Below are 22,666 nucleotides of genomic sequence, written 5' to 3' on the forward strand. Positions count from 1 at the left end.
GTTTACGACGTCGCAAAAATGTGGCTTGAATCCGCTCAGATTCGTGCGTAGGAAATACAAAATCTACCGGCTCCAAAATTGTATGCAGTTATAGTGGAGCTTTAAATTATTTTCATTAATAATACATGACATAAATACTTATAATAAATTACTGATAATAAAAATAATAATAATAAATTACTTATAATAAAAATATGGTATTTCTGATAATAAAATAACGTAATTTTGGTAATAATATATATATTGTGAATATATCTCAAAGCCGACTATATTATCTGTTATTTGGACTATTATCTATAGTTCAAAAGTTTTAGAAAATAGAAACAATTTAGACGATTTAAAAAAGAAAAATTTCTTTTACTATTATATTGTTACAAAGTACGCGAGATTAGGCATGATAGCTTGATGCGCTTATTGGATATAACAAAATGACGGCCTTTCGCTTGCCTGCCACCGCCGCTGTCCAAATATTACAAAAAATACGATCGATTAAAAATCGTTAGCTTATCGCCGCAATATCGTCTCGTTCTGCATTCTGCGAAAAATCAATCTATGACCTTTCACGTGGCCGAGAGCGCGCGCGCTTGCGAAAATCACGTGACGCGCGCCTCATTATAGTCGGTCACGTAGCTAGGAAAAGCCAATCAGGATGAAATTCTATCGCAGGAAGACAGCGCTCGGTACTCTTTTCGGATAATATTCGCTGGTTTAAGTTAGTCCTTGAAAAGTGCTAAAATCGTAAACAATCGTGGGGCGAGAAGAAGAAGTTTGAAGGTGCGATACCAGCGAACATTACAAAGAGAAAACTATTCGACAGGTAAAGGTTCTACATTTTGTTCTGTTTTGCTGCGACGATCAGAATAAAAGCTTGCCGCGTGTGACGTGATCCAATTCGACATAATATAAGTATTCGTAGAAACGTAAGATTATTACTTTTTGCTCGAAAATACTTTCACATATCATCGAAACAAGTAATGCAAAAGCTATTGTATAACGTGTTTAAGTGAAACGGTGAGGCCAAACGAGCCAGTAGTTCCACTATAGGATTGTTAAACTACATACGAGGCACGAGGCACGAGGCACAAAGTTGAGTAAGTTGCGATTAGCGCATTAACTAGCTTAAACGCACATTTTTAGATGCATCTCACGACGAATCTTATGTTGCATTGTAGAAAAAAGCGACAAATGCCATGGCACTCTAATTTTATAATAAGTCGTAATTTTAAAATTGATTCAGATAAAACGTACTTTAACGATGCGATAATAAAGTTTCCCTTTTTATGTAACTGAAAAATTAAATTTTGTGAACTGTGATATTTATCTCATCGAAATGTGACCACTCACAAATTTAAAAACACTGCGCTTGAGTCTTTATTTTCTTATAATATATATATTCTTACATTACCGGCAATGGTGCCGGTCTATTTACACGAAACACATCCGAACTGATTTGAAAAGACCAACAAACTAGATGTGTGAAAAAACTGATAAAGAAAAACGTTGAGATTCAATATCACGCAAATAAATTCCTCGCGCGTCTCAGATAATTTGCACACTTTTCCCAGACAAGTGTAAATCGCGCCAGATTTTTGTAGCAAAGCGAACATAATTGCATTTTTTGCAATAAAACGAAATAAAATATTTGAATGTAGTGTCATAAATCGTTGCCGATCCAAACTCGAACTCTCCCTTTCGCGATCGACAATAAATAATTGATTTAAAGTCAGCGGGTTGGAAGTATACTCTATGCCTTTCGCATTTAAGATAATAAGTATAAAATATCACAAGAGTCTTCCCACGTTAAAACATATATATAATGCATCATATATTTTGTGTTGTGGAGATATTCCACCATGGCAGAGTCAAATATGACTGCACAAGAATGGAAAGAGAAGGGTAACGAAGAGTTTAACAAAGGCAATTGGTCAGAAGCATTGAGTGACTACACAAACGCACTGAACCTAGTAGAGAACAACGCTGAGAAAACGGTGTACTACAAAAATCGAGCTGCTGCTTATTTAAAGCTGAACGATTACGAGAATGCTATTGAAGACTGCGACAACGCGTTAAAGATATGTTGTAATAAAGCATTGTATCGCAGATGTCAAGCACTAGAAGCGTTAGAGAGATTCGAGGAGGCACATTGGTATGCGGAGATTATTATTTCATCTGACCCCAATAACAAAGTTATTCAACCAGTAAAGGAGCGCTTACATAAAATTGTACAAGGTTATCGTAAGGACCCACATCTTAGTGCCACGGTAAATATACATAACTATTACAAAGGTTCATCAACTTGCAAGACATGATATTTGGTCATGTAAAAGATAATGTAAAAATTATCACACATTTCTCTCATACTGCATATATTAGTAAGAATTTTTGTTTTACTATTAGATACCAAACGTAATTTGAAAAATTAAATTATGTTTGTTTTTTTAATTATGTAATTATTAATTTCTCTCGGGATAATAGTTATACTATATAGATAGAAATTACCTGATACAAATATTATTTTTTACAGATATTTACATTTTTATTACACATCATTACATCATTAATCATTACATCATTACATCATTACATCATTACATCACAACATCATTAAAAATACGCTTATTTCTGCATTTTATTAGATATCAAAAATGATGGATTCTGCATTTAACGATTGCGCGGATAAGGAGGAATATGAATATGCTATGAGTATTCTGTTTGTGTACGCATGTGACGAAGCTGGTGCCGAGGAGATCTTCAAGAACGAAGGTGTATCAAAACTCGCACAACTTATAAAAGTTGAAGAGAACGAGAAAGCGATGTACGCGATTTGTATTTTAGGCAAGTTATGCAAAAACAATATTAATCGAACCGAGTCCGTTGTGAAATATATTGGTTTGCTTCGGTGTCTGGAAATGATGAACAGCACATGTACAGATAGAGTCAACGAGTCCCAAATTTGTTTACAGGTAAATATTATTGACTAGAATGTAGTTAGTATACACGTATTTTAGTAATTAATTTATTGTATAATTTGATTTCAGAATATATTGAATACTTACAGCGGCATGAACGACGAACCCGATTCAAAACCCGACAAGACTTTGTGCGAAACACATAAGAATGAATTTGATATGATTTTGTCATACTTATTGAATAATATAGCGAATAGAACGATAACAGGCCTTACTAGAGACGCAATAATAGAACTTATTATGTGTAACATTCATCATACCGAGTTAGGCTGGGCCAAACAATTGATCAAGTTTCGTGGTTTGCAAAAATTAATGGAGGTAGCCAGTGAAATGGAAGGATACAAATACAAAGAATCCTCGATGAACATCACGTCTTCCACGCGAATTAAAACCAGTATGTGTTTAACAAAAATATATGAAAACATGTACTATGATGCTGCTAAGGAAGAATTTATCGACGCCATGGAGAAATTTATTAAGGATAAATTGCTTACATCTGACTCAGAATCCAAAGTATGAATTTCGTAACTTCTGATCTTTTCTAATTGTTTCAAAATAAAGGGTCGACTATTCCTTTAACCATAGCATACTTGAGAAATTTAAACTATTTTAAAAGCAAAAATGCCAAAGAAAATTTTTTTTTTATTTGTCGATATTGTACATTCTGTAAGTTTTAATATAAAATACGATTATAAGAGTTTGATCAAAATTTATTGAAGAATATGATTTTGCCATCCAAGAAAATTAAATAACACTGTAGCTGCCTTGATTTCCTTTTAATCAAATATTGTTTTACGTAAAAATTTGTAAATTGTTAATTCGTTGTTTTACAGGTGCGTGGAGTGGTTGCGATAACAACCTTAATGTTCGGTCCGTTAGACGTTGTATACGCAATTATGATTAAAAGAGGGGTGCTTGAGATGATCGTTGCTATGTCGGGAGCGGATGACGTGTTTCAAAAAAAAGTGGTTTGTGAATGTGTCATCGTCGCAATGACCAAATTTAAACAGACCAACGTGTTTATATGTCGATGTGTACGTATATTGGAGAACCTGTATACATTCTCTACGTATACGTATACAGGTATGTATGATTCAATACGAGTTCGAGCGTTAGTGGGTCTGTGCATAATAAGCAAGTTTGAAAAAAGCATTTTAAGCAGTTACACGACTATCGAACCGTTCGCGCAGTTCGCGGATGGAACGATAAAGAAATTGGTTAAGGTTTGCGCACAATTTTTGATTAATCCCAAAAAAGAAGAAGATATGAGAAAATGGGCCATTAAGGGCCTGAGGTATCTCACTATCATCTTCGAGGTCAAAGAGAAGTTGATCAAAGACCGACAACAAGCCGCAGTAAAAGCAATTATTGAGCTAGCCGAGACTAAGGATCAATCGGTACTCTACGACGTGACTATTATGTTGGCGAACTTGTGTTGCGCTTATGACGATAATGAACTTATACCCGAGATGATAGAATCGGTAATGTTTATCAAATATTATTTTTCCGGGAGAGATCAGCCTAAAGAAGACGACTTTATGAAAATAAGTCGGCGCGCGTTAGTGGAGGTCGGTGTGACTAGCGCTCTGGCGAGACTCGCTAAAACAGACAATCAAAACTGCAGGGAATTGGTAGCCCGCGTTTTCCATGCGATATGCAGTCAACAGGAGTTGAGAGAAATAGTTGTTCAACAAGGCGGCGCGAAGGCATTATTGTCATTAGTGCTGAGTAGCACAGACAAGGGAAAGAACCATGCTTCGCGAGCCCTGGTCCATCTAGCACACACGATACCTCCTGCATTTCCTGATCAGATAATCAAGGAGATTGTTTGGACAATCATAAATCTCCTGAATTCGGAGTGTTCCGTAAATGAGAGATGCGAGGCTCTAACAGCTTTGTGCAATCTAGCTAGCGTCAACAACAGCATGCGAGAACATATATTCATCGAGGTAGGATTTGAAAAATTCGAGGACTATATGCGTGACGATAACAACATGCTGAAACGAAAGGCCGCACAACTCATAAACAATTTGGTATTATGCCCTGAAGTTGCTGTCCAATACTGCGAGCAGAGATCTTATCAAGTTGGGTATCTTACATTATTGTTCGAGAACAAAGATAAAGATATAGATACTATTAAGGCATTGGCTGGAACAGTAGCCATGCTGACAGCGGTCAGCAAAGAGGCTTGCGACGAAATAATCTATTCGGATCCTTTGCTAAAATTCCTATACAACTTACTCACTAATCCAGACGGTGACTTACAGCATAAAGGTACTGAAATTGCGTTAAATATGATGAGAAGTACAAAAGACCTCGATGCAAAACTCATCAAAACAAACATAATAAGACCACTGACGGCATTGTCCGAGAACGATACCGTACCAGACAATAAGGTCAAGGAATTAGCACGTACTGCTTTACTGGTTGCTGCGCATATAGTCGACATCGAGACAAACGACAAAAGTGATAAAGCGTCACAAAACATTGATAGTTTAGAACATGTGGATTAAGAAAATTATATATATATAAATGTTAATTGGGATCTTAATGTCATATTAATAGAATTATTTTTTATTTTAATAAATGACAGCATAATGTACAGTATAATTAATAAATAATGTAATTCTGCATTCACAAGACTTTTGACCCAACGCTTTTTGTCCACGATAAATAACATTCTAGCTGCATTAAGTACAGAAGTATACTCTTTCTCGCCAAGCTTGCGTCGTTTCGCAATGTCTCTGCGAAAATCTATTTGTGAATTTTTAATTGCCGCTCTTGCAGGTTAAAATTTTTTCTTTGCTGCTGCCAGCAATCGATGGAGCTCGGAAAGTGCCGCAGACGTATAGACGGTTTTCATCTCGACGCCCGATTCTTGCGAAGTGGAAACGCCGGCTAATGTTGACGCCGATAAAGTTTGTTTATCTTGTGGCAACCAATTAATCTACATATATATTTAATAACAATATATTATAATGTTTACATTTAAATTCATATACAGGTGTACGAGCTACTCACTTTTACGTATTCTATACCGGATTCTATTGCCGCGTCCGCCTCTTTGACAATTTCATTGTTTCTCATGTTCTCACAGATAGTTACAAAAACACGGGCAGTTTCAAATAATATCCAATTTAGTAAAGAATGATCTGTATGACGTAAGCGCGTATATTACGTTATAGGGTACGTAAAGGGACGCAAATAATAAGTTCCTAAACGCAAATAATAAGTTTAGTTACACAATTATAATTATACCATTTTGAGCATATGAATTTATTATCACCAACCTGCAATTCGTTAAATAACGGTACGTCTATCAAAGCAGGGTGTTTTATAAATTGCTATAAATCTTTTTAGGTCCTCTTCAACGGACTAAAATAATTTTCTTTTCGGCATGTCCATCACGGCATTAACTTGGTTATTAACCGTTATTCCGTTTCTCTATTTTTATCAGTGGCTCAAATTCTGGTATTTCTCCTTCGAATAAGGCTGACCAGAGTTCATTCGGATCTTCGAAACTGACGTTCAGCAATCTGGTTTCCAAGTCAAGAAGTTGAAAGATATACATTTGTAATAACGATCGAGCATTAATTAAGTCACAAATTTCTAACACGTCAGTCCTTAATTACGTCTTGCTCGTCGTCTGAATCTAACGGAAATTTCTCCCCGCTGATGCTTCTTTCGTCCAAATTATTTTTTTTTAATGTCATTCTCCAGATCCGCTTGCCGCACAAGCCTATGCACTCTCTTAAAAATCTCCATAATTTTTTGTTTAGCAGTCAGATCGTTCTGCTGAGATTCCAATTTTTCCTCGTTGCACTACTTGTAGAATCTCTCTTGCTATATACCTACCCTTGACGATCGCACTTGGTGCATCTATATAATACGAAAAGAAAACGCATGCGATTTAAAAGAACTACGTACACGCGGTTTGAAAAGAACCTCGTACGATTTCTAGAGAAAGTCACGTGACGCGCAACGTTGTGCCTTATTAGTTAGGCAGGTCACGTGGTTACGAAAAGCCAATCAGAATAAAATTCTATTCTAGCGAGACGACTCACGATGCTCCTATCGGATAATCCCCACGCACGATGCTTACCGTGGTTTAAGTTACTCCTTGAAAAGTCCTATATACGGTCGTAAACAATCATAGAACGAGTACAGGAAGTTTGAGAGTGCTCGAGCGACACAAGAGAACAAAAGGAAAGTTATATCCGACAGGTAAATAAGGATCTACATTCTGTTCTGTTTCGTCGACGATCTAAATAAAAGCTTGCGTGTGACGTGATCAAGATCGACCTAATAAAAAGATATTTGTAACAAACGTGAGATTATTACTCTTTACCTGAAAATATCTCAACGAATCGTCGAAACAAGTAGGGCGTAATGTTTCATCTCCGCTTGCACGCTATTGTACGACTTACTCAAGTGAAACGGTTAAACCGAACGAGTCAGTAATTTCATTGTAGGGACAGTACACGAGTTCACCTGATTGAGTTGCAATTAGAGCATTAACATAAACGCGTGGTTAGAAACATCTCATGTTATACGAAGAATCTCTTGTTGCATAAAGAAACAACAACGACAAATAACATAGCATCTTTATTTTATAATAAATCATAATTTCATAATAAATTCCAGATCCAACGTACTTTTACGATGCGATAATAATATTTGCCTCCTTTATAAAACTGAAAAATTAACTTTCGTGTAATATTATCTCGTCGACTTTGACTTACGAATCTAAAATTTTTGTTGCTCGAGACTTTATTTTCTTATGCTTACCCTTACGCCGCCGGTCTGTTTATATGAAACATGTAACAAACTGGTTTTAAAAAATCAAAGAAAACTGGATGTATAAAAAAAAACAAAAAAAACAAATATTCTATTGACGGCACGTTAAATGCTCTCATATTTGCACGTAATTATTTAGAAATAATTTTATTCTCTATATATTTCGCAATTAAGATAATACATATAAAACATTACAGAAAGTCTTTCCATGTTAAAACATATAACGGATCATGTATTTTGTGTTGTAGAGATATTTCACCATGGCAGAGTCAGATTTGACTGCACAGGAATGGAAAGAGAAGGTAATGAAAAGTTTAACATAGACGATCAAAAGCATTGAGTAACTACACGAACGCACTAAAATTACTAAAAGAAGGCAACTTTGAGAAAAGAGTGTTCTACAGAAATCGAGCTGCAGCTTATTTAAGGGGCTTCCCTAGTGTGACAGAGCCTAAAATGAATGATTTTTAAAAGGAAAGCGACAAAGCCAATTGATGAACAACTTTTCCCACATATTTTACTATATTTCAAGAGTGCATACAAATTTTTTCAAAATTTTATATCTGTTATTAAGCCCGTGCCAGCCATTTTTTTTTGGAGCGCCGCGAAAAAACGGTGACCACGATTGCAGCCGTTGTAGTTATCTGAAACAAAAAAGCAAAAAGATTCTTAATCTACTTGAGTGTGGCTATCGTCTGAAGTAGAATAATGAAAAAATATTGAAAATTTAAAAAATTATAGCGATTATAAAATTATTTTCAATAATTCAATAATTCAATATAATCGCTATAATTTTTTAAATTTTTAATATTTTTTTATAATTCTAGTTCAGACGATAGCCACACACAAGTAGATTAAGAATTCTTTTGCTTTTTTGTTTTAGATAACTACAACGGCTGCAATCGTGGTCACCGTTTTTTCGCGGCGCTCCAAAAAAATGGCTTGCACGGGCTTTAATAACAGATATAAAATTTTGAAAAAATTTGTATGCACTCTTGAAATATTGTAAAATATGTAGGAAAAGTTGTTCATCAATTGGCTTTGTTGTTTTCTTTTTAAAAATCATTCATTTTTAGGCCCCGTCACACTAGGGAAATTCCTTAAAGCTGGGCGATTACGAAACAGCTATTAAAGACTGCAACACTTCATTAAAAATATGTTGTAATAATTGTATCGCGGATGTCAAACGCTATTAGGAGCGTTAAAGAGATTCGAGGTGTACTGGATATATTAATAAAAGTTTTTATTTCTCAAAATATTACACATGATTTGACAAATTGATTTAAGTTTGTTATTTTTATTATATAATTATTAATTGCTATTTGATTAATAGCATACTCGCTATCTAGATAGAAGCATAATACAAATATTATCTTTTACCGTTAGTACATTTTTATTACACATTATTATGTTTAAGAATACGCTTATTTTTACTTTGTATTAGATATCGCAAATGCTCGATTTAGTATTTAACGTGAGCGCAGAAAAGGAGAAACGTGACGCTATGACCGATCTACTTGTGCTCGCACGTAACGAAGCTAGTGCCAAGGAGATATTCCAAAAAGAAACTGTATCAAAAATCGCAGAACTTATAAAAGTTGAAAAGAATGAGGAAGCGAACTGTAGCGCGATTTGTATTGTGGGCGAGTTATGCAAGAACAATATTAAACGAACCGAGTCCATTATGAGATATGTCGGTTTGCTTTGGTGTCTGGAAATCATGAACAGCACGTCTCCAAAGATAGTCAACGCGTCTCAATATTGTTTACAGGTTGATATTATCAAACAAAATAATACGTACAGTTGTACATATTTACACATATTTTAGTAATTAAAATATTATTGCATATTTTGGTTTCAGAACATATTGAACACTTACAGCGGCATGAATAATGAACGTGATGCAAAACCCGATAAGACTTTGTGCGAAACACACAAGAATGAACTTGATATAATTTTGTCATGCTTATTGAATAGTATAACGAATACAATGATAACAGGACTTGCTAGAGACGCAATAATAGAACTTATTACGCATAACATTCATACTGCATTAAATTGGGCCGAACAATTGGTCGAGCTTCGCGGTTTGCAAAAATTATTGGAGATATCTAGTCAATTGGAGAAATTCGAATCCTTGTTTGACATAACTTCTTCCACGCGAACTATAATCAGTATGTGCTTAGCAAAGATATATGAAAACATGTACTGTGATGATGATAGGAGGACATTTATCAAGGCCATTGAAGAATTTATTGATGATAAATTGCTTAAATCTGACACAGAATCCAAAGTATGAATTTTGTAACTTTGATTTTTTTCTAATTATTTAAATTATTTTAAAATAAAGGGTCCATTATCTCTTTAACCATAGCATGCTTGAGAAATTTAAACTCTATATTTTTAAAACAGAAATGTGTCAAAAAATATTTCTCTTTCAATTGTCGATGATGTATATTATTCTGTATATAATATAAATTAAAATACGATTATAACAGTCAAAATTTATTGAAATATATAATATATGACTTTGGCATCTATCTTATTTTCTGAAGCATAATTTACTAAATATTTCTCTTATTTTCCATCAAAATTGAGTAACATTGTAGCTGCCTTGATTTCTTTTTAATCAAATATTGTTTTACGTAAAAATTTATAAATTGTAAATTAATTCTTTTACAGGTGGGCATAGTAGTGGCGATAACAACCTTAATATTCGGTCCGTTAGATGTTGTGGGAGCAGTTATCTTTAAGCAAGGGATTTTTCAGATAATCCTTCGTATGTCAAAAACGGATGACGTGTTGCAACAAAAAGTGGCTTGCGAGTGTATCGTTGCTGCTATGACCAAATATAAAAAGGCCAACTGGTTCGTATGTCAATGTATAAATATATTGGAGAACCTGTATCAATCTAAGGATGACTCAATACGGGTTCGAGCGTTAATTGGTCTATGCAAGATAAGCAAATTTGAAAAAAGCATTTTACGCCGTTACACGACTATCGAACCGTTCGCAGATGGAGCGACGAAGAAATTGGCCGAGATTTGCAGAAGATTCTTGATTAATCCCAAAAAAGAAAAAGATATGAGAAAATGGGCTGTTGATGGCCTGTCGTATCTCACTATTATCGTCGATGTCAAAAAAGAGTTGATCAAAGACCAACAAGCCGTTAAAGCGATGATCGAGCTCGCCGAGACTAACGATCAATCGGTTATCTTCGGCCTGACCATTATATTGGTGAACTTGTGCGGCATTTATGATGTGAAATTTGAGGAAGATCTCATACCCGAGTTGATAGAATTTATGATGTTTACCAAACATTATTTTCTCAGCAGAGAACCTCAGCTCATCTTAAATGATGACGAATCCTATAAAAATAGACAGCGCGCGCGCGCGTTAGTGGAGGTCGGTGTGATCAGCGCTCTGGTGAGATTAGCCAAAACAGACAACCAGAACTGCAGGCAATTGATTGCTCTCGTTTTCTCCGTGATATGCGCTCAACAGAAATTGAGAAAAATAGTTGTTGAACAAGGCGGCGTGAAAGCATTGTTGTCGTTAGCGCTGAATGGCACAGACAAGGGAAAGAAATTCGCTTCGCGAGCCTTGATGCATCTGGCACTCACAATAGATCTTGAGGTTGCATTTCCCGGTCAGATAATGATAGAGGTTGTTCAGCCGATCATAAATCTCCTGAATTCAAAGTTTTTCGTAAATAACAGATGCGAAGCTCTAACAGCTTTGTGCAATCTGGCTAGCGTCAACAACATGCGAAAACATATATTCAAAGCAGCAGGATTTGAGAAAATCGAGGACTATATGCATGACGATAACGACAAGTTGAAACGAAAGGCCGCACAACTCATAAACAATTTGGTTTTATGCCATGAAGTTGCTATCCAATATTGCGAGCCGACACCTTATCGAGTTGGGTATCTTACATTATTATTCGAGGACAAGGATAAAGATACTGTTAAGGCAGTGGTTGGAACAGTGGCGATGCTGACGATGGTCAGCAAAAAGGCTTGCGAAGAAATAATTTATTCGGATTACTCGCTAAAATTCCTACACAACTTAAGAAACATCCTCTCTAATCCAAACGATGATATACAACTTAAGGGTTACTATACCAAAATTGCGTTAAATCTGATAAATTGTTCGAAAGACATCGTTGCAAACGACGATGCCATACTAAAGGAGGAGTTCGAGGAATTAGCATCCCTTGCTTTAAAGGCTGCTGCGGAATGGGATGACAAAATCTACGGAAATGTTGAAGGAAACGAATCGGCACAAAGCACTGATGGTAATATGGAACATGTCGATTAAGAGAATTATATGTGAATGTTAATTGAAATCCAAATGTCATATCAATAAAATATTATTTATTATTGTAATAAATGATAGTACAGTGTACAGTATAATTTTAATAAATAATAAAACTTTGCATTTACAAGACACTTGCTTCGACGCTTTTTGCTCAATAATATTTTTACTTCTTCAAGCACTAAAGTATATTCTTTCTCGACAAGCCCGCATCGTTTCGCTATATCTCGGCGAAAATCTATGAATTCTTGATTTCAGTTCTTGCAGGTTAAAATTTTTTTCTTCGCTGCTGCCAGGAATCAAATTAAGTTCGGAGAGTGCCGCGGACGTATAGATGGTTTTCATTTCGACGCCTGATTCTTGCAAAGTGGAAATTAATATTAGCGCCGATAAAATTTGTTCATTTTGTGGCAATCAATCTCTCAACCTATACATATTTTATAATAATATATTATAATGTTTACATTTATATTCATATATAGGTGTACGTACGAGCTACTCACACTTTTTACGTATTCTACAACGGATTCAATTGCTGAGAGATTCATCCTGGAAGATTTCAGTGTTTCTGATGTTCTCACAGATAGTCACAAAGACATGGGCTGCAGTTTCCTAGGCACATTTAAAACAGTACCCAATTTAGTAAAGGCATTTTCCACGGCAAGTTTTCTACGGGATTAACTTATATAGGTATCAACTTTTCCGCCTCTCTATTTTTATCAGTACCTCAAATTCTCGCTTTACTGCTTCCGATAAGGCTGATCAGAGCTCATTCAGATCTTCGAAATTGATGTTCTGCAATCTGGTTTCAAAGTCACGAAACTGAAAGATATACGTTCGTAAGAACGAGCATTCATCAGGAATTTCTGAAACGTCGACCCTTAATTACCTCTTGCTCTATTCGTCTGAATCCAATGGCTATAGTCCTCGCCACTGGTGCTCCTCTCGTCCAAATTATTTTCTAAAATATCATCCTCCAGATCCGTTTTCCCGCACAAATCCGTGCACTTTCCATCATTTTTTGTTTAGCAGCCGGATCGTTCTCCTGAGATTTCAATTTTTCTTCATTGCACTACTTGCAGAATATCTCTGTTCAATCCGTATGATTTGTACCACTCAGCTTTGCAATAGCTTATGCCACATCGCATATCTATACAGAAATACAGACGCTCGCACTTGGTGCATCTACGAGAAGAAAACGCATTTAAAAGAACGCAGTTTGAAAGGAATCTCGTAAGATTTCTAGAGAAAGTTACGTGACGTGCAGCGTCATGCCTCATTAGCTACGCCCGCGCCGATTACGTTGCTACGAGAAGCCAATCAGAACGAAATATTCTAGCGAGACGGCGCACGGTGCTTCTTTCGGATAATGCTTGCCGGTTTAAATTACTCCTTGAAAGGTCTTAGGACTGTAAACAAGCATAGGAATATTGGCTCAAGCGACACGAGAGAACAAAGAGGAAGCTATCCAACAGGTAAAGGATCTACATTCTGTTCTATTTCACCTACGATCTGCATTAAAGTTTGCTGCGTTTGACGTGATCCAATTCGATATAATACAGGTATTTGTAACAAACGTGTGTGTGTGAGAAAGATTAATATTCTTCGCCCAAAAATACTTCGACGAATCATGGAAACAAGTAGGGCGTAATGTTTCATCTCCGCTCGATCACGCTATTGTATTGACACTCAAGTGAAACGGTTAAATCAAACGAGTCAGTAATTCCATCGTAGAGCTATTAAACAGTACACGAGTTTTCCTGAATGAGTTGCAATTAAAACATTAACACATAAACATACGTTTAGAAATATCTCATGTTATACGACGAATCGAAAACTCCTTACACAATGCAAGGCGGTTACGATAGGGATAGGGATAGCGATAGCGATAGCGACAAAATTTTCAACTTATCGAAAGCCGTGTCTCAATGCTGTAGCTTTGCCTTTGTCGGCAACTTTGTCGCTGCCGCTATCATCTATTGTGCAAGGGGCTTAAGGAGCTTATACATGCTACATGTTGCATGAAAAAAGAGCAACGCCGAATGAGCACCCTAATTTTATAATAGATTCTATATCTAACGTATTTCTATACGCTAATAATGTTTCCCCTCTCTTTTGTAACTAAAAAATTAACTTTAGTGTGCTGTAATATATTTATCTCGTCGATTGTGACCTCTTACGAATTCAAAATTATTATTGCTCCACTCTTCATTTTCTTATGCTTACCTTTATGCCACCGGTCTGTTTACAAGAAACACGTCACGAACTGGTTTAAAAAGACCAAAAAAACGATGTATATATAAACCGAAAAACAAATACACGATTGACGGCAAGTTAAATGCTCTTATACAAAAATGTCGAGATTTATCATTACTCAAATAAATTCCTCATGCGTCTCACGTAATTCGCACGCCTTTCCCAGACACGTTTTCATCAAAGAATTTAATAATATCGTCCCTAACTTTTACAGCGAAGCGTAATTTTATCTCGCGATAAAACGAAATAAAATAGTGTCAACCATTGCCGATCTAAACTCGAACTTTTGCGATCAACAATAATTGAATTAAAGTCAGCGGGTCGCGGAAGGGGGAAGTATTATTCAGTCTTAATTTAATTCCAATACTCCTGCTTATGTGGAAGATGATTGATGGACAATAAACCTATCTTTCAATGCTAGCGAAAGTTAGCTCTCTCTAATATAAAAATGTTGGCAACTGTTGTTTACAATTTATTTGCAAATCTCACACTAGAAATTGCATTGTTGTTTTTAACTGCAAGTTTATTTTCGATCTATTAATGTTTTATACTTGCATACAATTATTTAGAAACAGTTTTATACTCTGTACTCTGTGCTTTTTACATTTGAAATATAAAATATCACAGAGAGTCTTCCTACATATATATATATTAAAACATATATATAATGCATCATATATTTTGTGTTGTAGAAATATTCCACCATGGCAAGAGTTATAACTGCACAGGAATGGAAAGAGAAGGGTAATGAAAAGTTTAACAAAGGCGATTGGTCAAAAGCATTGAATTACTACACAAACGCACTGAAACTAGAAATAGAGAACAACGCTGAAAAAGAAGTGTGCTACAAAAATCGAGCTGCCGCTTATTTAATGCTGGACAATTACGAGGAAGTCATTAAAGACTGTAACAGTGCGTTAAAGATATGTTGTAATAAAACAAATCTTAGAGCCACCGGAGCCACGGTAAATATACATAACTATTAACAAAAGTTCATCAACTTGCAAGACATATTTAGTCCAGATAATATAAAAATTATAACATAATTTTTGTACTGGATATATTAGTAAGAGTTTATATTTCTCAAAATACTACACATGATTTAACAAGTTGATTTTTACATAATTGTTAATTGCTATCGATTAATATTCTACACTCACTATATATAGATATAAATTACATAATTTAAATATTATCTTTCACAGTTATTTACATTTTTATTACAGATCATTTAAGAATACGTTTATTTTTACTTTGTATTAGATATCACAACTGCTGGATTTAGTATTTAACGTGAGCGAAGATAAAGAGAACCGTGAAACCGCTATGATTAAATTGTATACATTCGCACGTGATGAAACTGGTGCCGAGGAGATATTCCAGAAGGAAGGTGTATCAAAAATCGCACAACTTGTGAAAGTTGAAGAGAACGAAAAATTGATCTGCAACGCGATTTATATCGTACGCGAATTATGCAAAAACAGTATTGTTCGAACCGACTACGTTATGAAATGTGTCGGTTTGTTATGGTGTCTGGAAATGATGAACAGCGCATCTACAGAGAGAGTCAACGCGTCTCAAAGTTGTTTACAGGTAAACATTATCGAATAAAATACGTGCAGTTATCATACACGTATTTCAGTAATTCAAAATTTATTACATATTTCGGTTTCAGACTATATTGAACATCTACAGCGGCATGAATAATAAATACCGTCCAAAACCCGACATGAGTTTGTGCTTAAATTATAAGAGTGAAATTTACATGATACTGTCGTGCTTGTTAAATAGTGTAACAAGTAGAACGATAACAGGCCTTGCTAGAGACGCAACAATAGAATTTATTACACGTAATATGCATCATGCTGCGTTAAACTGGGCCGAACAATTGGTCGACTTTGGCGGTTTGCAAAAATTAATGGAGGTGGCCACTCAATTGGAAGAACACGAATCCTCGCTCGACATCACGTCTTCTACTCGAACTCTTATCAGTATATCCTTAGCAAAAATATATGAAAACATGTACTATGATGCTGCTAAGGAAGAATTTATCGACGCCATTTACGAATTTATTCAGGATAAATTGCTTAAATCTGACACAGAATCCAAAGTATGAATTTTGTAACTTCGGATTTTTTCTAATTATTTAAATTGTTTTAAAATAAAGGGTCCATTATCTCCTTAACCATAGCATGCTTGAGATACTTAAACTCTATATTTAAAGCAAAAATGTCAAAGAAGATTTTTTTCAATTGTCGATATTGTATATTCTGTAACTTACGTATTAAAATACAGTTATAACAGAGTTTAATCAAAATTTACTGAAGAATAAGACTTTGCCATTTTTTGTATTTTCTGAAGCATAATTTATCAGAGATTTCTCCTATTACACATCAAAATTAAATAAAACTAACTATTGATATTTTTTAAATTAATTATTGTTTCATAAAATGTACAAATTTATAAATTGTTATCATCGATTGTCTTACAGGTGCGTGGAGTAGTTGCGATAATAACCCTGATATTCGGCCCGTTCAAAGTTGCAGACACAATTATTTTCAAAAAAGGGATGATTGAGAAGATCTTCGCTATGGCGGAAACGGATGACGTATTGCAACAGAAAGTGGTTTGCGAATGTGTCATTGCCGGTGCGACTAAATATAATAAGTTCAACGAGTTCATAAATAAAAGTGTAAATATATTGCAGAAGCTGGATAAATCTAATAACGATATAATTCGGATTCTAGCGTTTTTGGGATTCTGCAAGTTGAGTAAATTTGAAAGGTATTACGTTATCCAACCGTTCGCGGGTAAAGCGACGGACGAATTGGTCAAGGTTTGCAGACGATTATTAATAAATCCCAAGAAAGAAAAAAATATAACAAAATGGGCCGTTAAAGGCCTATCGTACCTCACTTTCGACGGCAACGTCAAAGACGAGTTGATCAAGGACCAACAAATCATTCAAACAGTTTTCGAGCTCGCCAAGATTAGCGATCAATCAGTCCTCTATAGTGTGGCCACGACGCTAGTAAACGTGTGCAATGCTTATGACAGGCAAGAATTTACATTTATACCCGAGATGAAAGAATTGAAAAAACTTGTCAAAAATTGTTTTCGCAACGAATATCTGGCCAATGATGACGAAGACTTCGTGCAGGAAAGACGGTGCCTGTTAGTGAAGAACGGTGTGACCGGCGCTCTAGTCAGCCTTGCCAAAACGGGCAACCAAAACTGCAAGGAACTGACAGCTCGCATATTCTCCGCTATATGCGGTACAGAGGAATTGACAAAAACAGTTGTTCAACAAGGCGGTACGAAGGCATTGTTGTCGTTAGCGTTAGATGGCACAGACAAAGGAAAAAAGATAGCTTCGCAAGTCTTAGTCCATCTGGCACACACGTTACCTCCTGAGGATGCATTTCCCGGTGATTTAATGATGGATGTTGTACAGCCGATCACAAATCTCTTGAACCCGGAGTGTTCTGTTAATGAGAGATGCGAGGCTCTAAAAGCTTTGTCCAATCTAGCTAGTGTCGACAATAGTATGCGACTACATATATTCAACGACTCAGGATTTGAGAATTTCAACAACTATATGAGTGATAATCACAACATGTTAAACCACGCGTACGCAGAACTCATAAACAATTTGGTATTAAGCTGTGAAGTTGCTATTCGGTATGTTGAGCAAAGATCTTCCCAACTTAAGGTTCTTATGGCTTGGTTTGTGGTGGGCAGCGAAGATGAACGTACAAAGAAGGCAGCAGTTGAAGCGGTAACAACGCTAACGGCAGCCAGCGAAAAGGCTTGCAAAAAATTACTCAGCTGGGATATTTGGCGGACATTCCTACACCTTTTACTCAATAATCTAGACAGTAACTTAAAACATAAGGGTATCGAAATTACGTTAAATATGATGAATAGTACGAAAGACGTCGCTGCAAAACTCATGAAAACAGACATAATGGAACCTTTGAGGAAATTGAGCAAGGACAATACCATGCAAAACAAGAAGATCAAGGAATTAGCATCCCTTGTTCTAGAGGCTGCTGCGAAATGGGACCGGGAAATCTAGGATGTCGAAGGGAACGAATCGTCAGATAGCATTGATAATATAAAACATGTCGATTAAGAAAATTATGTATAAATATCAATTGGAATCTTAATGTCATATTAATAGAATATTATTTTTTATTTTAATAAATGAAGGTTCAATGTACTGTATAATTAATAAATTGTGGAACTTTGCACTTACGAGACTCTTGTCCCGGCGCTTTTTGCACACGATAAATAATATTTTAGCATTTCAAGCACAGAAGTATATTTTTTTCGGAAGACTATATCTCAGCAAAAATCTCTTTGTGAATTCTTAATTGCCGTTCTTGCAAGTTAAAATTTTTTCTTCTTTGTTGCCAGCAATTGGTGGAACAATTGGCGGACGTATGGACGGTTTTTATTTTAGCCTCGTCATTGGAAAATGGACGCACCAGCTTCTCTTAATGCTGCTAAAGTTTGTTCATCTTGTGGCAACCAATCAACCTAAGTATATACTTCATATTTATAATGTATACATTTATATTAATATATATGTATACAAGCTACCCACGCTTTTAACGTTTTCCGTAACGAATTGCTGAATTTACATCTTCCGCAGCGTCCTCACAGCATAGCTCAAATAATCTCTAATCTATACTCCATCCAACGAGAGATCATGGTTGATCAAATAGTGTTGGAAAACATCTATTAAAAATAAAAATAATTTAACGCGAACATCTTGTTGCGGCTCTGTGCTCTATCGTTATTTATGTTTAAATCAACCATGATCTCTCGTTGGACTGCATGGACGGACGCGTATGCGCCGTATATTACGTTTATTACGTTAAAGAGTACGCAAGGAGACGTTTTCTAAATGCAAATAATATTTAGACGCACAATTATAATTATATTATTTTGATCATGTGAACTTGTTATTATATCAACCTGAAATTCGTTAATTGATGGTACATCTATCAAGGAGGGACATTTTAAGTTGCTATAAACATTTTTAATGTTCTGTTCACCTTACTGAATTAATTTTCTTTCTTCACGAAAAGTCCACTTACCTGATACGCGATTAAAAAAAACGCATGTATTTTTTTTAAATTGCACTTGGATTAAAAAGTCGCACGCAGATTCAGAAGAATCGCGCGCGGTTTTAAGCGTTATCAAAAAATAACTGTATTTGGACGTGTTTTTAAAAAAGCACTGAATTGTTGCAGTTCTCAAAAGACCGTCGGCGTTTTTTACGCGTATTAAAAATAATATTAGCCTTTTCTGCGCGTTTTCAAAATAACGCTGGCTTTTTCTACGGATTTTTCAAAAAAACTTTAAATTAATATTTTAAAGTTATTTAAAACAAAAGAATTTTAAGTAGATAGTTCTCAATGCGCTATTTAAAAAAAAAGACGTTAGCGTTTTCTACTCGTTTTTAGAACGGACGCTAGCATTTTTTACGCGTTCATTAAGGGGATCCTCCCCAGTAAAACAGTACGTGGATCCACGTTATTGCTACGTGGATTCGACGTGAATTCGACGAAATTACGTGATTCGACGTGGATGTAACGTTCCTGTTTTACTGGGGCTGCAGCCGTATGATTTACCGACATTATCGTTTTTCGATGGATCTTTTAATTGGCTTTACAGAATTGCAAGTTTTTGGTCTAGAATTAAAGTACGCACAAAAATCTAGGGTAGAAAACGCGATTTTATATCAAAAACACCAAAAAATTAAAAATATTACTTATTTCGGCACATACGCAGCTGTCACCTGACGACAATATTTGCTTAAAACAAAAATTCTGCAGTTTATACATACATAATTTTTATCATCTGCCCTTGGGAAAACATGTAGGAATAATATCGTGCAAGTAGAAGTAAGATTCAATGCGTACAAAAAAAGATCCATCGAAAATATTATTTTAGTAATGCAAATACGGATGCAAATGACAAGAAGAGCAGCAACAGTAGTTGCCGGATCTTGCGAGAGATGGCGAGCAATCGAAAAAAGGACAGATGTCATTTTGTTAGACAAAGACAGATATAGGGAAAACAAAATTAGAAAGGTTGACATTATCGACATCGAGGAAGTTCGCCAGTCACTGCAGGATCCCCTTAAAAACGCTGGCGTTCTTTTTAAACGCGCAAACGACGTTGGCATTTTTTTGTAGATCGTGTCAAAACATTGGCCTTTTTTGTTTGACAATGTGTCGAGAACTATGTACTTAAAATTTTCTTGTATAAATGTCTATATTTCTTTTATAAATAATTTTAATTTTTTGTCATCAATAATAACTAACTACTTCATAATACTTAAAACAATAATGATTCTATCGATATATCGATTATAGTACTATCGCTTCTGTGATAAAGTATCCTGCAGCTTGTGTTTATCGTTAGACGAGTCCGATGGCTCGTTACTATAACACGAATGGTAAGACTGAGATAGTGGACGTCAACAACGAAATCGGACTGAAATGTGTAAAATCCTGGTTCTACTTTAAAGTAGTTAGTCCGTGACAACACTGTCAAAAAGTTAATAATAAGCAAATGACGTATATAGTATTTGTCTGGGATTGTTCGCGTTATGCAAGTGTGTGTAAGAATCTCATATGTACATGTATATATAGACACTAATACTTCAAAGGTTAGCTATCATATGCGTTCATCGCTAATATCAAAAATTGTGTACTTTAGGTATCAATTACTTTGAAACTAGACGTTCAAAGGGCTTGTATTTTTGTAAGTATATTTTTACAAGTCTCTTCTATCGTCTTCTTGTTTTCCATAAAAGTTGCAAGAGTAGTTTAATCGCTACAATTAGAGACATATCAGAAGTTATTGTATCTGTGATACATGTAAAAAGTACTAACTTTGATTCCAATTATCTCAACTTCGGTACGTCAATTTTTTTCTAATTGTATAAATATGTAAATTGTTTTTACATTAATATACTGTTCAAATTTTATGAGGTTTCCAAGAAAATGAGTTTACGGACTAACTACCTTAAACGATTCGTGGCAGTGAGATTCACAGTAAATAGAGATAAAAAGCAATTTTATGCCCCATGTAATGGAAATAAATTGTAAAGTTAATATTACAGACTATATTAATTACTTCAAGTATTATACATACAATTATACATATATATGTACAAGAAAAATTGGTTCTATTGAAAGTTGAGAAAATTTATTGCGGTTGAATTTTATAAAATTTGTTTTGGTAGAATTTTACTGTGAAATCTGGCGCAAATTGCAATACATCTTAACCAGAAACTTCAATTTACGATGTTGCACAAATGTGATTTGAATCCGCTCAGATTCAAGCACAGAAAATACGAAAACTACCGGCTTCAAAAGTGCATTGCACAATAGACCTGTAAGTTATTTCCATTATTAATAAATAACATCGCTATTTATAATAAAAAGAATTATGATTCTAATAAAACAACGTAAATTTGGTATAATAAAATGTATTGCCAATATATATATCCCGGAGCAGCAAAAAATGCAATTCTTTTACATGCAACATTAGTGAAAACAATTTAAACTAATTCGAGTCATGATTTAGTCCAAAAGTTTTATAAAATACAAACAATCGTTGATTTAAAAAAAAATTTCCCAGTATCGTTACAAAGTGTGCGAAAATGGACAGAACGCATAGCAGTCTTCCGTTCGCCCGCCACCTGCCATTGTTTAAATATTACAAAAAATACGAACATTACGGTCGATTAAGGATCGTTAGGGCCATTGCACGTAACAAAGTTTTAGTCATAATCGTAAGGCTGTAAGAAAATAGACCAATCACACTCGATTATTCTTCGAGCTCAAGAAGAATAATCGACTGTGATTGGTCTATTTTTTTACGGTCTTACGATTACCTATGACTAAAACTTTGTCACGTGCAATGGCCTTTAGCGCGCATGCGAGGCGCCTATACCTGACGACAATCAGGCATTCTTATCCAGGACTTTAATCCTAGTGTTAATCCCGATGTAATTCGAGTCGAGCATTCCTATTGGTCGCGTGAGATCTTATACTTCGCCGAACAATATCGTGGAATTATCCGCGTCGCGACGCTTTGCTCGTAACTTTATTTCGTCGCACGCTGCATTCGACGAGTTCGAGCTTATCGCCGATGTTTCATCCTGAATTCTGCGAAAAATCAATTTTGACTGTTTTTTACGAAAGTCACGTGACGCGCAGCGTCGTGCCTCACTAGCAACGCCAGTCACGTGGCTACGAAAAGCCAATCAGAAATTTTATTGGAAGGAGACGGCGCACGGC

General features: G+C 35.4%; 3 protein-coding genes and 1 pseudogene across 4 annotated transcripts; 3 read left to right on the top strand and 1 right to left on the bottom strand.

Moving 5' to 3' along the window:
- Nucleotides 1-784: 784 nt before the first annotated feature.
- Nucleotides 785-5,563, top strand: LOC139822971 (protein unc-45 homolog B-like). Of its 2 annotated transcripts, XM_071795187.1 has the most exons (6): nt 785-920; nt 1,005-1,091; nt 1,844-2,261; nt 2,637-2,963; nt 3,039-3,482; nt 3,803-5,563. In XM_071795187.1, the coding sequence occupies exons 3-6, from the start codon at nt 1,854-1,856 to the stop codon at nt 5,480-5,482; spliced, it is 2,859 nt and encodes a 952-aa protein (XP_071651288.1). In that variant the 5' UTR covers nt 785-920; nt 1,005-1,091; nt 1,844-1,853; the 3' UTR covers nt 5,483-5,563. The 2 variants fall into 2 exon arrangements, with proteins under 2 accessions (XP_071651288.1, XP_071651287.1); XM_071795186.1 differs by having other exon boundaries at nt 809-1,091.
- A 178-nt stretch (nt 5,564-5,741) lies between these two features.
- On the bottom strand, nt 5,742-7,976 carry LOC139823223 (uncharacterized; annotated as a pseudogene).
- Nucleotides 7,073-12,171, top strand: LOC139823193 (protein unc-45 homolog B-like). Its single transcript, XM_071795589.1, has 5 exons — nt 7,073-7,193; nt 8,015-8,068; nt 9,211-9,537; nt 9,628-10,059; nt 10,449-12,171. Exons 2-5 carry the CDS (start codon nt 8,027-8,029, stop codon nt 12,087-12,089), a joined length of 2,442 nt encoding a protein of 813 aa, XP_071651690.1. The 5' UTR covers nt 7,073-7,193; nt 8,015-8,026; the 3' UTR covers nt 12,090-12,171.
- Nucleotides 12,172-13,551: 1,380 nt separating this feature from the next.
- On the top strand, nt 13,552-18,561 carry LOC139823334 (protein unc-45 homolog B-like). Its single transcript, XM_071795781.1, has 5 exons — nt 13,552-13,648; nt 15,035-15,307; nt 15,606-15,935; nt 16,018-16,452; nt 16,834-18,561. Exons 2-5 carry the CDS (start codon nt 15,047-15,049, stop codon nt 18,418-18,420), a joined length of 2,613 nt encoding a protein of 870 aa, XP_071651882.1. The 5' UTR covers nt 13,552-13,648; nt 15,035-15,046; the 3' UTR covers nt 18,421-18,561.
- The last annotated feature ends 4,105 nt before the right edge of the window (nt 18,562-22,666 follow it).

Source organism: Temnothorax longispinosus, chromosome 12 (genome assembly GCF_030848805.1).
Source record: "Temnothorax longispinosus isolate EJ_2023e chromosome 12, Tlon_JGU_v1, whole genome shotgun sequence".
NCBI classification, from domain to species: Eukaryota; Metazoa; Arthropoda; class Insecta; order Hymenoptera; family Formicidae; genus Temnothorax; species Temnothorax longispinosus.